At 39.0% G+C, this 16,028-nt stretch overlaps 2 protein-coding genes across 6 annotated transcripts in view; both read right to left on the bottom strand.

Annotated features, from left to right (window-relative positions):
- The window catches only part of LOC134503995 (cytochrome c oxidase subunit 7A2, mitochondrial), a 410,163-nt gene that overhangs the window by 31,594 nt on the left and 362,541 nt on the right, over positions 1–16,028 (bottom strand). The gene's annotated exons all lie outside the window — the stretch shown is intronic.
- The window catches only part of FILIP1 (filamin A interacting protein 1), an 88,518-nt gene continuing 74,435 nt past the window's right edge, over positions 1,946–16,028 (bottom strand). The window contains exons 6-8 of one of the 4 annotated variants that reach the window (XM_063312962.1): positions 11,148–11,205; positions 3,696–3,801; positions 1,946–2,684 (exon numbers count right to left, since the gene is read on the bottom strand). In XM_063312962.1, coding sequence (XP_063169032.1) covers positions 3,743–3,801; positions 11,148–11,205 — 117 coding nt within the window. In that variant the 3' untranslated portion in view covers positions 1,946–2,684; positions 3,696–3,742. Of the gene's footprint in view, positions 2,685–3,695; positions 3,802–10,657; positions 11,206–16,028 lie in introns of those variants that run through there. The other 3 variants (XM_063312971.1, XM_063312980.1, XM_063312954.1) reach the window with 3 other exon arrangements.

The following is a 16,028-nucleotide window of genomic DNA, read 5'->3' as shown; positions in this document are numbered from 1 at the left end:
GTCACTCTGTTCTATCCTAATTTCTGCAACTTCTGTTGTTGAATGCTGTATCAGTTCTGCTGCTGTTAGTTAATCATCATCAAGGATAAAATGGGTTCTCTTTTTAGCTTGCAAGAATTTTAAAAAGTATTGTGGGCACTCTCACAGAATGGTCCCAGTGAAAGATGTTTTCTTTCACAAAATGAACCTCAGAGACCCTACCCCAGAGTGGGTGGGGGAAAAGTTTGGGTTGTTTTGTTTTGTTTTTGCATTGGTGGCTTGGAGGATGGAATGAGAACTCTACTCCATGCAGATACTTAACCATTTCATCTTCTTAAAGTTATGGGAACCCCATTACAAAATGGACCCTGGCACTTTTAGAATGCAGCCTATGAAGAGCCACATAAATGCTCGTGAGACCCTCAAGCCAACAGAAGGTGTGCACTTCTGAAGTAAATAACAGTTTGCTATTAAATATTTTGTTCATTTGAGGGAAGTATTGTGGATCTCAAAAAGAGGAGTTTAGCAGAGGATAGAAAGGCATAAGATGAATGTGATCTGCAGGATTTAGAGATAATTACTGAAATTGTAAAGATAAATGTGATCACACACCACTAAAATTATCTTTTTAATTTTAATTGGTTTTCCAATTAGTATAAATTTACAAATAGAAAACCCTGCCTAAATCAAAACCCTGTCATCTACCAAAGCCTCCAGAAAATCTAAAAGGAGAAACTTCAAGTCAGACAAATTGGTTGTTATCCCATAAGGAAGTTGTAGGCTATGATTAACTCCTTTGTATTACCTTCTGCTGGCTGATCTTATCCATGTTTATTGATACATTCCCCTTGATTTCATTGGAATTTACAATCACCTGTGTAGCTAGCAGGCCATTTCATATCTTATCTTGCATAAATACCATCTTATGTATGTACAGTACTTAACATCATTCACATGTAGCAATATACTCAAGAAGCAAAGTCTTCCTGGCAATGTCCACACTTTGTAGAAAACCCAGATTATGTAATGCATAAGGAAATACTTTATCATCTATATAGTACTAATTCTTGGTGGGTGGGTATGCCTTCAAGTCAATGTTTGGCAACCAGACGATTGCCTGGACAAGTCCCTGCAGTTTTCTTGGCAAGATTTTCAGAATTGGCTTGCCCTTGCCTTCTTCCTGGGCTGAGAAAGAGTGACTGGCCTAAAGTCACCCAGCTGGCTTCATGTCTAAGGCAGGACTAGAGCTCCCGGTTTCCAGCCTGGTGCTTTAATCACTACACTAAACTGGCTCTCTACTAATTCTCTAGCCTCATTGAAATGTCTGCTTTCAGATTATTTTTCCAGCCTCTGTTTTTGCTCATCATGATTCCTTTTCCTCTTCTCAATATTTTATGAAATATAAATATTTCATAATGATTAAATTTCCCTTTACTTATTTAATATATATCTTACAAGAATTTCCAATATACTTTGCCATTCTTGCTGACTCAATTATTATGTTATTTCTGTATTTCAGCTAAAATGTAGTCTTGAAATACAGAGAAATTAGGTGACCTGTTTTAGTGTGCAGATCCTTCACAAATACACTTCCATGAAATCACACATTTGGTTCGTGATGAAGTCCAGACTGATAAACAGTGGTAGAAACTAGTTTTGAGGCTCAGCAGATGCCCTGCCCTGCTGTCTGCTGATAATTTGCTGAATAAACCTATACAAATTTAGGCTTAGGTACACCAAACTCTGAATAGATTGCAATTAATCTCTCCATCCAATTAGTTAAACTGATCTCAACATAGCATAATTTTTTTTATCAGTATGAATAAAAAAAATTAATAAAAGTTTTGACAATTGCTATCTGTTCTAACTCCAGGGCTACAGTTGGGACACCATGGTTTTGTTGCACGCTTATGAAAATTTATTTGGTACAGTGTGATACCTTTTGATACAAGAATATATAACAGCACACATGTAAGCATTGTTTGATAGACATTGGTATACAATATTTAAAAACAATCCTAAAAGTCAAATACAGTTTCAAGGCTTTGGTTTGTTGGTAATTATTTTTATATTAAATCATAGCACAGTGCAAAGATCTATAATATTATCTTATAAAGCAGTCCTTAGGGCAATTCAGTCACACAGTCACATTATGGTTGGGAACATCTGTGACACGTTTTCTTAAGAAGGTGCCTTTATTGAGGTCAAGTCAATATCTTTATAAACACCTATAGAAAATATACAAATTGGCACCTTGCAATTTTGACAGTGTATTCTACAAAATGAATGTGCCATTGACAAGGAAGTCAAAAGGTCTGGCAAAACAAAATCCTGCTTTACAAAGTGTATTATAAAAATAAATTATGTAGGAAACACCAAACAAAATCAGACAAAGGCCATTTGGTTTGGACACTTTGCAAAGCACATGTTTTCCTTTCTTACCATCTAGTTTTAAAAAACAGCAAACAGTTTCTTAAGAAATAAAATAAAAGTTGCACATGCACACACAGAAAAACCAAAATCCAACCGAAGCAGTAAAATATATTTTCACAAGTGATCAGTAGCATGGAAGATCAGAATTATAGAGGTGGAACTTTCACAGTGATCCAACCCAGAGGTGTGGCGAAGAAGTGCACAAGAGTAACACTGAGTTGATGTGGCTTCTCATCTTGAGTTTATGCGCACCTGACGAATGATGATGCTCTCTAATGGGGAAAGAAGCATAGTAAAGCAATAGCTGTTACCATGGAAAACATGAAAACTTATGAGGACCCATACTGCTTATTTTTTTCATCCCATCATTATATTACAGATGCTTCCAAGTGACATTCGAAACTACCCATATCATATCAAGATTGCTAGAGGAGAACCTGGAGCACTCCAGAAAGAATCTGTCCCTCATGTTCAGACACAGAAAAGGGATAATCCATTCCACTTCTGCAGAACAGAGCATCTTCACAGAAGACAGTGAAGCCCTGTTTTCCCCTATCACCTGAACAATCAACAAGGTGAGGAGAAAATTATGGGGAAAGGGAGAACCACACGTCTCTCATATTCCTAACTTTGGTCTGTGCAAATTACTTGTGCTACATACAATTTGTATTATGTGGACTTCACATTTCTTCTTTGGGTCTTTATCCCATGTACACTTAGGAAATTGGGAGGGGGCATAGTTATTAAGACCCTTTAAATATAGGCAGTGCGTCCAAGGTACTGGATAACAAACAAAATAATTACTATTCAAATAAATATTTGAATATATAAAGTGTGAATGCTTTTGTTTTCAGCATTGTTTAGGAAAAAACAAATCTAAAACATAGCTTATTTTAAAGAATAAAATATTATCTATCATAGTTGGCCTTGAAAGCAAATTATAATAATTCAAAATAGCACTGGGCTTCAGTTTGGCTCAAAACTATAATGTGGTGCAGAAGAGAGCAATTCAGGGTAGGCCTAACCTCAGGCAAAGTGGAATTCATCCTAAGTCTATGGAGCTTCAGAAGGAATTTTTTAAAAAGTCCTTTTCTCACATAAAATGGCTTGTGGGGGAATGGAGCTGGAGTGCCGGATTCAGTGAGGAATAAGCCAGTCCTATTGACTGACCTGCAATATGACCACCATCAGTTGTCCTAACTGCAGCTTCTTTGATGAGTAGCATACTCAAGAGGGGTGATGGCAAAGAGAGAGAAAGCCAAGTCTGTTTCCTTTTTACTTACAGTCATGCTGGGGTGATCAAGGATGGACAAGGTAAGGTAGGTCTCATTCAAAATTGGCTCCCTAAGGAATACTGGGAGCTTTGGTAAAATTGCCTGAGCAAACTGCCTGAGAAGAAAAAAACAATAAGAACAAAACAAAAGGACAGGACAAGTTGTCTATGATGACAGGTCACACTAAACTCAGTCAATGGGCTGTGGTCCAGCTTGGAAGATGATAAGCTTGCTGTTGCCTGAAGGGATGGCCAGGAGAGCATCCAAGTAGGGCTTTGGGAGAAGAATGTCACCCCTTTCCCCCCACTGCATGTATTCCACCCCTCTCTAGAAATATGGAGCCAGGAGGTCTGTACAGTCTATGATGAAGGTGGTGTGTTAAAAAAAGTCTTTTTGAGCATGTTTACACAAAGTTGCCGTAGAGAAACTCTAGACGTGGAAGGAGGAGGCTGGGCTCTGACCACTTTCTCAGTGAAATAACAGGATTGGATTACTTCTAGGAATCTGGTCATGAAACTAATTCTTGCCCAGCTCTGATTTAAAACTTTAATTTTAGCAATAGGAAAGAAAATGACAGTATTAGCCTCTCACTGGAGGCAGAAACTCTCTTTCCTTTATGAATGGCATTTGATGAAGCTGTTAAAGGAAACATTTGTGTACTTTAAAAGGACTACATTTTTTTATCTTATATATCACCATATGTTTTCACTCTTGAGACCTCACCAATACCATAAGAAAAAAGAATCCTCTTTCTTTCTTTAAGGATTTCCAGTTTTGGGTTTATTTACCTTATTTTTGCTTAGACAGCATATATATTTGTACAATTGCTTCAGACTGAGCTGTTAAGATCCAGTTAAATGAATGGATAAAATACGTTAGACAAAATATTAAGGTGCAGAGACATCAGACTGACAACAAAGGTACTTATTGTCAAGATCATAGTTTCCCCAGTTTTAACATATGGCTGTGAAAGCCTGAGCAAAGAAAAGATTATGCCTTTGAATTGCAGTGCTAGAGAAGTTGTTGAGAATTGCTTGGACCACAAGAAGAACAAATTATTCAACCCTGCTTGAAGTAAAAGTTGATCATTGGAAGCATTAATAATGAAGCTGAAGCTTAGATATTTTGGACACATAGTATGAAGACAAGAATCATTGGAGAAGACCCCAAGCCTTGGAAAAAACAAAGGCAATTGAAAAAGAGACCAACAGAAGACAAGATGGCTACAAGCTATCACCAAAGATACAAGCATGAGCTTATAAGAATTCAAAGAACCAGTTATTGACAGACAATCCTTGTGTCTGTTGGGTCATGAAGAATCAGAGGAATCTGGATGACAGCACAACAAGAAATGGGGAAATTTAATTATGGTTAATTTGGCCCATGGATTGCAGTGCAAGCTCAGTATAGTTAACTGTGCCTTTCTTTAAAAATTCTGGAAGGAGATTGAGTCTAATTCTTTATAAATGTCAATTGAAGCTGACATGAAGTTTATCATTGTCATAACGATATATAAATGATATTGATATTGCATCATTTCCTTTTTTTAAGATGAGGGTTCCTTTCATAATCTTGTTATCAAATCCAATAATTCTGTGTTAAATTTTCATATATTAAATGTTTACTTGCAAAGCAGTAGGTGTTGATTATAGGGATGAGCCAATATACATTATTATTATTATTATTATTATTATTATTATTATTATTATTATTTTATGATTGCTCTCAGTTCCAGTTTAGGCATAGGTAAACCAAATTTTGGAATTTTTCAAATGTATAGTTTGCAGAAGTGCCTCCTATGAGAAGAAGCTGATTAAGTTAAATCAAAATGAAATCAATACATCCCAAGATCAAATTTTAAAACCTATTCTAAGACATTGCCATTAGATGGCAGTATTCTAACTTGACTGAAAAAGCAACCAATTCCCATTATACTTACTTGGAAATACGATCCAAAGAAATTCATGAAGTTTACTGCCAGGTCACTATTCTGACTATTTCAAAAAGTAAAACTTAAAATTTATACCCATATTTGCTCTTTATAACTAAAGTGATGGTGGGCTTTTAGCATATGGCTATTTGGTACCCCAAATATCAACTCTGAATATCCCAACCATATAAAAACGTACTGATTAAATTAAATCTTAGCAGCTCAAAGTTAGATTTCTTTCCTCAGCTTAAATAATTTTCCGGAGGTCCATAGTTTATAGATTTCTCATCTGCCACTTCTGTGTTTGAACAACTTTAAAGACCCTTCCCTACAAATGCCCCACTGAAGTGTATCACATTTTGTAACTTCCAGAAGGTTGATATAATTGTAGTAAATCCAAACACATTTCTATTTGTTCTTGCATTCTTGGTTGATACTTCCCTACCTAGAAGTTCTTAAATCATAATATACACAAAATTCCTAAAGCTGAACCTTGTCCAAGTAGTAAGATAGTTTTAACATGAAGTCAGCTTTTATAATCACAAAATATTAGCTCAAGTTTTTGTAAAAGTTCAGTAAAGATTACAGGAATTACACTGTTTTGGGGGGGGGGGGATAACCCTCTGTGAAAATAAGCCCCAAAAGATGATCTCACTGCCAGCAAATGACAGTTTCGATCATGCTCACAAATGTCAGCAGCTAATATGCAGTAAAAGCACACAAGAGCCTTCTAAAGCCACCGTTGCTATAGTAGCCGGTTCCATAAGCCAGTTAAAATGGGGGGCGGGGCGTAGCTTACAGTGCAAATGTGGCAACCTTACACTGTTATCAAAATGACCTCAAACCCAAGTTAATTTTGAGAAGATGTCTAAACTAGCAAATAATGCATTTAGCCCCCCATCAAACCATATCTTGGGAAGCCACATGTTATTTTAGTGCTACCAAGGTGTTTTATGAAGAGCAATAGCTGAAGAAATGATCTAGGGTCTCACAGCTACAGGATGTTAAGAATTCATTGGACAATATTTGCCATCAGTGGATGGCACACAGAACCTATATTTCTAGCAAGTTTTTGGCTTGCTCCGATGATTCTTGAACCTAAGGGCCAGTACATATAACTCTAAGGTTGGGGAAAAGGTTGTGTCTAGTTTTCTATTCAGTGAAGTATTCTGGGATAGCAGGCACAAGCTTCTCATTACTGCCAGTCTGCCCACATTGGTAGATTATATTCTAAATTAAATCATGCAGGTCTCCCTTTCAAAGCTAAAGCATAGGTTTATTTTATCTGCCAAACAACATAAAACACTACAGAAGAGTCAATCTACCAAACCAATTAGTGATTCCTGGTGAGTTACAAAATCACAGTAAAATGGCTTCAATCTTTTTTCAACATTAAATGGCCCACATATCAACAAGGCCTGGTCTGGTACTCTACCATTATCCCTTATTTCCATTAAAAACAAATCCCCCCTTTGTTTCACAGGGTTATCAAGAATAAGAATCTATAGATTCAGCAGATGCAAGGAACAGAGCTGCTATCTCAACAATGCATTAAAAGCATACCTCATATAAATGAGTAGCTGCCATTGATTCCTATGGTCAAAGCATAGTCTTATAGAAGCAAATTTAGTTCATTTTTTGCCCCGGCACTGGGTAGCCTGGTCCTTACCAAAGATCCTATGAGGTGTGATAGGTTTGATAAAAATGAATATATTAAGTCATCACATTTATATCCAGACAATTTTTTTTCTAAGCCACATTCATTTTAGACTCTTCCTATCATTAGGAAATGTGGCATGTGGCATAGGTACAACCAAGGCTGGTAACACAGTTGACATATTCTCTATTGTGTGAATAGGAAGGAAGGATGGAAGGAAGGAAGGAAGGAAAGATTTTAATCCCGCATGCATACTTAAGGCTTCACCTCCTATTTTCCCCACAACAACAGTTGGGATTTATGCCTAAGGGAGGACTAGAACTTAAGTTTCCTGGTTTCTAGCCCAGCACCTTAGCCACCACACCAAACTGACTCAATATTATGTGAAAGTCTCAATTGACCAAAGCCTTGATGGGCAACTGAAGTCAGGACCATGGCATATGGAAGTTTACAATTTGGAATATAAGAGAAGTAAATTAACAAACGAAATGCAAGAAAGACAAATAGATATGTTGTGTATCTGTGAAACTAAGAGAAAAGGGTAAAGCATCTAATGAAGATAGCTGGACAAAAGTATAAGAAATGCTTGTGGTGACAGAAGGGTGTTGGTTGGAGACAAGAACATGTATGCATTAATGTATGCAAATGATGCCATGCTGTTGACTAAGAACCCAAACAATTTGCAGAAAATGTTAGTTAGATTATATGATGCAAAAAGTACTATGGATCTTCAGGTTAATGAATGAAATACTCTGTATTTTATGCTTTATATTTATATTTTTATATTTATGTATGTTTATATTTTATAATGAATCTATTATTTTTATTCTTTTATTCACTTGTAAACTGCCCAGAGTCATTGCAATATGAGATGGGCGGTGAAGAAATACAATAAATAAATAAAATAAAATAAAATATCAAGGTAGTTGTGCTTGATGGAGAAAATGAAGTGAATTATTGCAAGTAATGCATAAATGGTATTCATCCAGAGGGAAATGGAGACAGATATTTTAAGATCTGTAAATACTGGCTAAAAGGTAATAAGTAGGATGTGGTCTGCTGTGAGGAATGAATGTTTGTTGAAAGAAGCAAAATTCTTCTGCCTAAATTGTTATATGAAAGCGAGGGTTTTGTATGTCAGGAGAAATTCAAAAGTAAGTTGAATGCAATGGATATGAGGTACTTAATAAGCATGTGGGGGTGCTGAAGGAATGTGAGTTTAATACAAAAGAGTGAGCAGTATGGAAGAAGTATGATGAGATGGTTTGGTCACTCACAGAAAATGAAAGAGGACTGAACTGTGAAACAAATATGTGAAGAAAAAGTGAATGGATTAAGAGGAAAAGAACACCTAAGAACATTGCAGTTGGAGTTGGTAAGATGCTCAAAAAGGAAGAGGTGAGAAATTTAAACAAGCGGTGCATGGATGTGGTGGCAGCAAGGCGAGGTACAGAGAATGCTATTGGTGTTAACTAAATGTAATTATATCTCTTTTTCCTCTTTCCTCCTTTCTTGTGTCTTTAGTTCCTTTTGCGTACTATTTCTCATTCCTTTTCTGCACTTTGAATAATGCCCCTGCCCCAAAAGGGAACACTGTGATATGCATGTGTGTATCATTTTACAGTATTATTCCCAACTACAAGAAGCTGGAGGCTGGGAAACAGGACAGGAAAAGAATGTGCTGTATGCAGCTTATCTAAGCAGGGAAAATCAGTAGGAGCAATGTTTCTTGTTGTTTTAAATCACAGATTGTGAATCTAAGACTGACATGAAGAATTCAGATGCATTTGCTGATAAGCTTGCCTGTGAAATCTATTCAAGAGCTCCACATTCAGATGGGGAGAGGGCACAAACAGCTTCAGCAAGTGGGAGAACAGCCTGCCTCCAAACCCCTCAGAGTTCCAGTAATGCTCACAGAAATGCAGAATTTTAAAGCTCAAAATAGGGTTGGCTGTCCAAAGAAGACAGTGTTGTTGGAACAGAGTGGCACAGCACAGGGCACAAATGCCACACGTGTAGGAACCCTTCACCAGAGTAGCTAGGCATTATGAACGTTGAAGTCCAACAAATCAGACATCAGGCACTAAGCTGGGGGACACTGAGATATCAAACTCAAAGTAAACTGAAATATGAACATCTCATCTTAGTTTAAAAAGTGTAAAAAGTGTACTCCCATCGTGATCTATGATATTTTGAGACCTCAGTATAGTTTGACGAAAGAGGGTTCAGTCCATGAAGAACTGCTTGTTTTAAGTTGTTGCTTAAAACATATTAGTTAAGTTTTACTCTTAACTAATATGTTATTCATCTGGAATTTGAAATATCTGAAAACATTTCAGTATATGAACCTTCTAATGATGAAGAAAATGTAGCTATCTTCTTCCATAACTTGCTTCTAATTTGTAGTTTTTAGCCATAGAAGACTTATCACTTATGACTCATTTGTTTATTCATATTTTACTTACGACCACTGATGGATGGCTATCTCTGTTTTATAGACTCAGACAACTTCATTTCTTCCCTTCAGAGGTTCCCACTATAGCCTTCTAATGAACAAATCCATTCATTCTGTTTTAGCCAATATAACCATTTCATTTTTAAATTATGCATTGGTTGCATAAAGATTCATTTTTATTATCCTTCCCTCTAATCCAGAGTCTTAAGGAAGCTGTTGCTGAATTTTAACAGGTCATCCAATGAGGGAGGGAGGGAGGGAGGGAGGGAAGGAAGGAATTTTGTATCGAAGTCCTTTCCACCAAATCTAGAAGTCTTTGTTCCATTAGTTTGCTTTTAAGAAAGCTTCCTTCATAATTGAAGTCAGCACTTCTTATAGAGATTTCTACTTTTGAAAACATGCTTTCAAAAATGAGCAAAGCACTTCAAAAAATTCAATACAGACAGAAGACACACAGTCAAGAAGACAATGTCCATTCTACCCCTGTCCTGGACACAGGCCTTGACTCTGATTCAGAATGCCTTGTATTTAACAAGGTCTCTACTTCAGTTTGCTTCAGAAACTTGTCAAGAGAGATATAAAACATTATATAAAATGGTTATTATTTTACTACCTAATTGATTTGTAATTCATTGACATGATTGAGAATTTTAAGTGATTTTAATGATCCCTCAGTTTAGTCCCATTTGACAAGGAGGACAATTCTACAAGATTAAAGGCCAGTTCTTCGACAGTCTACTAATTCTCTAGCTGGGCTATTTCCATATAATTCTCTAGCTGGGGTATTTCCATATAATTCTCTAGCTGGGGTATTTCCATATTGGCAGTTTCTATCTGAGAAACATCAGAATTGAAGGAACAAACAATATGTCTTCTTTAATCATCTGCAATTCAACAGTTAACTCCATTATTTTTCTGACAAACCATTCATTTAGAGAGCATCTCCTGAGAGCATCAAATTATTACATAATGCACAAAAAGTGATTATAAGAAAATAATCTTATAATTAAGATGGAGAGTAGATGTTTGAAAATGTTAATCAGTAGCTCAATTTTAGAAGTGGCTGAACCAGGCTAACCCATGAATTTTTAACTTAACTGAGGGGAAAAGAAGGGATTATACATTCAGTAGGTAAGACGTGCATGCATTAGTTGATGTGACAGCTTCAGCAGGTGTCATTAGTACATGCAAACACTAAAAACCACACAGACGGGGCTTATTTCCATGGCAGCAGTAAAACCTGCACAACATACCCCCTGAGACACTGCCCTCAGCCCTTCCCCCCACCAAGGGAGGCAGAGCTACTGGCTGAAGACTTCTTCAGTTCTATTTTCATAGACTGAGTCTCGGCACGAGGCTCGAATTTGGTCTCATTTCCTGATCCAGGGGCCGGCATTATTGGCTTCCCAGCTTTCATACCTTTAGATACAGGGATTCGGGTGGGTGTAGGTCTCTGGGATGACCCATCCTGTCCTGCCTGCAAGACAAAGAAGGAAAAGGGGGGGAAAGCCACAGACTTAAAAGAGACTCTTCAATGTGTTATTTTGTCCATGTGTATACGTGTACACACAAACACACACACACACACAAACAGACCCACACACTTATTATCAATCCACTGCAGGATGAAGGCCTCTTCATTGAAGGTTATGGACTATAATCTACCATGTCGGTCCAGTGCAAGTTGGTGGATATATGTTTTTCAACTTCCCTTTCAGTCTAGGGCTGGGCCAAAATCAACAGTCAGCTTCTATGCCTATGGGAGGGCTAGAACCTGGGATTCCTGTCCTAGCTCAGCATCTTAATTACTATACTACACTGGCTCTCCACATACACAGATACATGAAGATACACACACACACATACACCTATTGCTTCTTATCTAGAAAGCATTTAAGACACATTTTCCATAATAAATATAGTTGGGGACTCTGTTTCCATAGATAAAGATACTGTAGTTGGGGACTCAGCCAAAAGCAGTCTAACTCCTTTCAGAAAGATGATGGAATCTAGTGTAGATTATGCAATGGCTGGCAAGTTGGCCTATGTCACTCCTACAAATGGCATTTGCAGCCCCCCCCCCCCACTGAAATTAAAACTTTAAAAATACCAAATGTAGTGAGATTCTGGAAATGTGGGGAGATATTAGCTGTTCGAGGTAGGCCAGGTCAGGAAACAGATATAACAAAAACTACTGGAACTCTACTGTTGTAGGGTATAATAACAATCTTGAACACCAGAAAAGGTTTCCCTCTGCCCCCGCTTATACCAAAGAGAATCAAGGCAGGGTTATCTTGAGTTCTTTCTCACCCTGTCTCCTTTCCCAGGGCTAAGCTGATGTTTATTTAACTGTTCTTGCATTCTTTCTTCAAGGTGATCTCCATACTCCTTTATAGGAAGGAAATTAGGCCAATACACAAGACCACAGTGCCAGGACTTAAAAAGGTTATTGATCCCTGGACTAAAGGAGCATTTAGTGTAGCCTTCCCCAACCTGATGCCCTTCTGATGTGATGGGATTGCAACTCCCAGAATTCCCTGCTAGTATGGCCAAAATTGCTTTGCCAGCTCATCTGGAAGGTGCCAGATTGGAGAAGTACTTTAGTGACTTTTCTGAAAACTTTGGTATTCCTATTATGACTAACTATATTCTAACTCCTTTTAGTATACCTGAAATCCTGGGGGATTTTTTTTTCATTGAGGTCTATCTAAGCTGCAATTGTATACCACTTTATTTGATAAAGCTTTGCCTAAAAAATAGAAGCGTGATAAAATGTAGATCAGTTTGCATTAAAGATCATTGGTTTCTGCCAAAGCGTGCTGCAATTCCGAGGAATTCCTAGAGAAAGGGACAGAGCATTGGAGGATAGCTATGTCCTTAAAGCTGATCATGCCCATTCATTAGAACTAGTATCAATCAATTAAACATTAGAACTAGTAATGGGACCATTGTATCTACACAGCACATTAGTTTAACCCAACAAATAATTTGTAGCAATTTGCAAACTTACTAGGAAGGCAACTTCAGCAAAGGATCGTTACCTTGTCGTGGTGCTGGAGCTTGAGCACCTCAATGACGCCATGAGCTAAACCGTGAAGGGCCACCCAAGACGGGAAGGTCATGACAGAGAGGTCAGACTAAATGCGATCCCTGGGGAAGGTAATGGCAACCCACCCCAGTATTCTTTCCATGAAAACTAAATGGATCAGTACAACCAGAGATATGTCGCTATACCATCGGAATATGAGGCCCCCAGGTCGGAAGATGGTCAAAATGCTACTGGGGAGGAACAGAGGATGAGTTCAACTAGCCCCAGACGTGATGACGCAGCTAGCTCAAAGCCGAAAGGACGGCTAGCGGCCGACGGTGCTGGTGGTGAACGGCGAATCCGCTGTTCTAAGGATCAACACACCATTGGAACCTGGAATGTAAGATCTATGAGCCAGGGCAAATTGGATGTGGTTATTGGTGAGATGTCAAGATTAAAGATAGACATTTTGGGCGTCAGTGAACTGAAATGGACTGGAATGGGCCACTTCACATCAAATGACCACCAGATCTACTACTGTGGACAAGAGGACCACAGAAGAAATGGAGTAGCCTTCATAATTAAGAGTAAAGTGGCTAAAGCAGTGCTTGGATACAACCCAAAAAATGACAGAATGATCTCAATTCGAATTCAGGGCAAGCCATCTAACATCACAGTGATCCAAATATACGCCCCAACCACAAATGCTGAAGAAGCTGAAGTAGAGCAGTTCTATGAGGATCTGCAGCACCTACTGGACAACACGCCTAAAAGAGATGTTATTTTCATCACGGGAGACTGGAATGCTAAGGTGGGCAGTCAAATGACACCTCGAATTACAGGTAAGTATGGCCTGGGAGAACAAAATGAAGCAGGACATAGGCTGATAGAATTTTGCCAAGACAATTCACTCTGCATAACAAACACTCTCTTCCAACAACCTAAGAGACGGCTTTATACATGGACTTCACCAGATGGACAACACCGAAATCAGATTGATTACATCCTTTGCAGCCAAAGGTGGTGGACATCTGTACAGTCGGTAGAAACAAGGCCTGGAGCTGACTGTAGTTCAGATCACGAACTTCTTATTGCACAATTTAGGATCAAACTAAAGAGATTAGGGAAGACCCACAGATCAGCTAGTTATGAGCTCACTCATATTCCTAAGGAATATGCAGTGGAGGTGAAGAACAGATTTAAGGGACTGGACTTAGTAGATAGGGTCCCGGAAGAACTCTGGACAGAAGTTGGCAGCATTGTTCAGGAGGCGGCAACAAAATACATCCCAAAGAAAGAGAAAACCAAGAAGGCAAAATGGCTCACTTGAGGGAATGACATTAAAGGCAAAACTGAAATACTTTGGCCACATAATGAGAAGACAGGACACCCTGGAGAAGATGCTGATGCTAGGGAGAGTGGAGGGCAAAAGGAAGAGGGGCCGACCAAGGGCAAGATGGATGGATGATATTCTAGAGGTGACGGACTTGTCCCTGGGGGAGCTGGGGGTGTTGACGACCGACAGGAAGCTCTGGTGTGGGCTGGTCCATGAAGTCACGAAGAGTCGGAAGCGACTAAACGAATAAACAACAACACTAGGAAGGCAAATATAACCTTTACCTTATTTACATTCACAATGTATGATTCACTATAAAGTAACCTTCATTAGCCTTGCACTCCCTAAGTATCAATATTCCAAACTCCTACAGTTTGGGTACAGCCAATACAGCTATTGGCTGAAAATGACTGGAGATGCAGCTCAGATCATCTAGTGAGAGGAAGTTGCTCTAAAGCGGATATGAGTGTGAGAACAACAGATCAGCCTTTGCAAAGAAACTAACTGGTTGTTTTAGAGACCAAGCATAAAATATTTGTCTGAATATGCAATTATGACTTTGTAGCAACTTAAAAGGTCAACCGTCTTTTCATCTTCTCCATTCCACACCGGAAAGTAAATTAGTAGAAAGAACAAAACTCCCTTTACCAGCTTTCAAGCATCATCATAAAAGAGATACCCAGAACCGATATTGAAACATTTAAAACAATAATGATCACCACAATAACAATAATATCCTGCTATATTTCTACTGGATTAAGTTAGTTCCATATGGAATAAAGCAGTTTGGAAAGCTTGGCTATGTTTCATTAACCTGAACCTCACTTGTCAGGAATCTGAATGGTAATTCTCAGTAGGAAGATTTAAAAAAAAGACAGAAAGCAGAAGTCCAAAACTGCATTGGTCAGCCCTCCAATCAAAATACCAGACAAAGAAGGAAGCTTTGCTGATGCTAATTAGAGCTCTAGAGTAAACTCTTCCAAAAAGCAAGTGCAGGATCTTTCTGGCAGCTTAAATCATTAATAGCCACAGTTCAGCAACTCTTCTCCCTGAGCACTCTGGCTAGCCAAGATCAAAGACTCTTCTGTTTCTGGTCTATTGGCAAGTACAATTGTTAAGATTGTTGAACGCTGGGAGTATGCAATAGCTGTAAAAGGATAGGGTTGGGAAACTCATGTTTGGGAATGTCAGCTACCCGGGTTCCTTACTCTGAGCTTAGTCTAGCTCACAGGATTGTTGGAAGGCTACAACACTATTCTTGGCTTCTTTCCCTCCCAATGCCTTAACATTCTGCCATTCTAGGAGAAAAAAGGGCATTAAGGATGATTAAACAAACATGTGAAGTTACTCTCTGCAGGGCTGGCAACCCTTCTGCCATGAGCTCCCGGTAGTTCCCAGCCTCCCCAGGAGGGAGGAAAATCCAACATCACTACTAAACCAACTGAGGAAGAGATACAACCTCCCACTTCCAAATAGTGGGAATTAATCAAAAGGGCTGACTGCCCTTCCAACCCTTCCTTCTGCCTCAACTATAAGGCAGAGAGGGCTCAGTCTGTACTGAGTGTCCATGGAGAGAAAGAGAGGGTGGGAGGAACAAAGAACCCCTCCTTTGTACTTGTCTTCTGCTGTCAGGTCTCCAACTTGAGATCTGGGAGCAAAGGAGACATTCTCCCCAGGAGGTGACAGGAGCAGCACCGGAAGAAATGGAAGGAAAGTGGGTCTTTTCCATGCTAGTTCTTCTGGCACCAAAAGCACCTGCTTGTCCCCCCCCCACCCCCCCAGTGGCAGCTGAACAGTCCTTTTCCCACCTTCCTGCAGGGGAAGGGAAAAGGGGGTGGAAGTGGCACTCCTTACCCTTACAGTAAGGCTGCCCATGGGTGCTGGCAGAAGAGGGCAGCCTCACCTCCAGGCCACCAGGTGTGGAACTGCAGGTCTG

The sequence above is a fragment of the Candoia aspera genome, chromosome 1, assembly GCF_035149785.1.
Source record: "Candoia aspera isolate rCanAsp1 chromosome 1, rCanAsp1.hap2, whole genome shotgun sequence".
Lineage (NCBI taxonomy): Eukaryota > Metazoa > Chordata > Lepidosauria > Squamata > Boidae > Candoia > Candoia aspera.
Note: the sequence above shows the minus strand (reverse complement) of the source record. Positions and strands in the feature narration are given on the sequence as shown.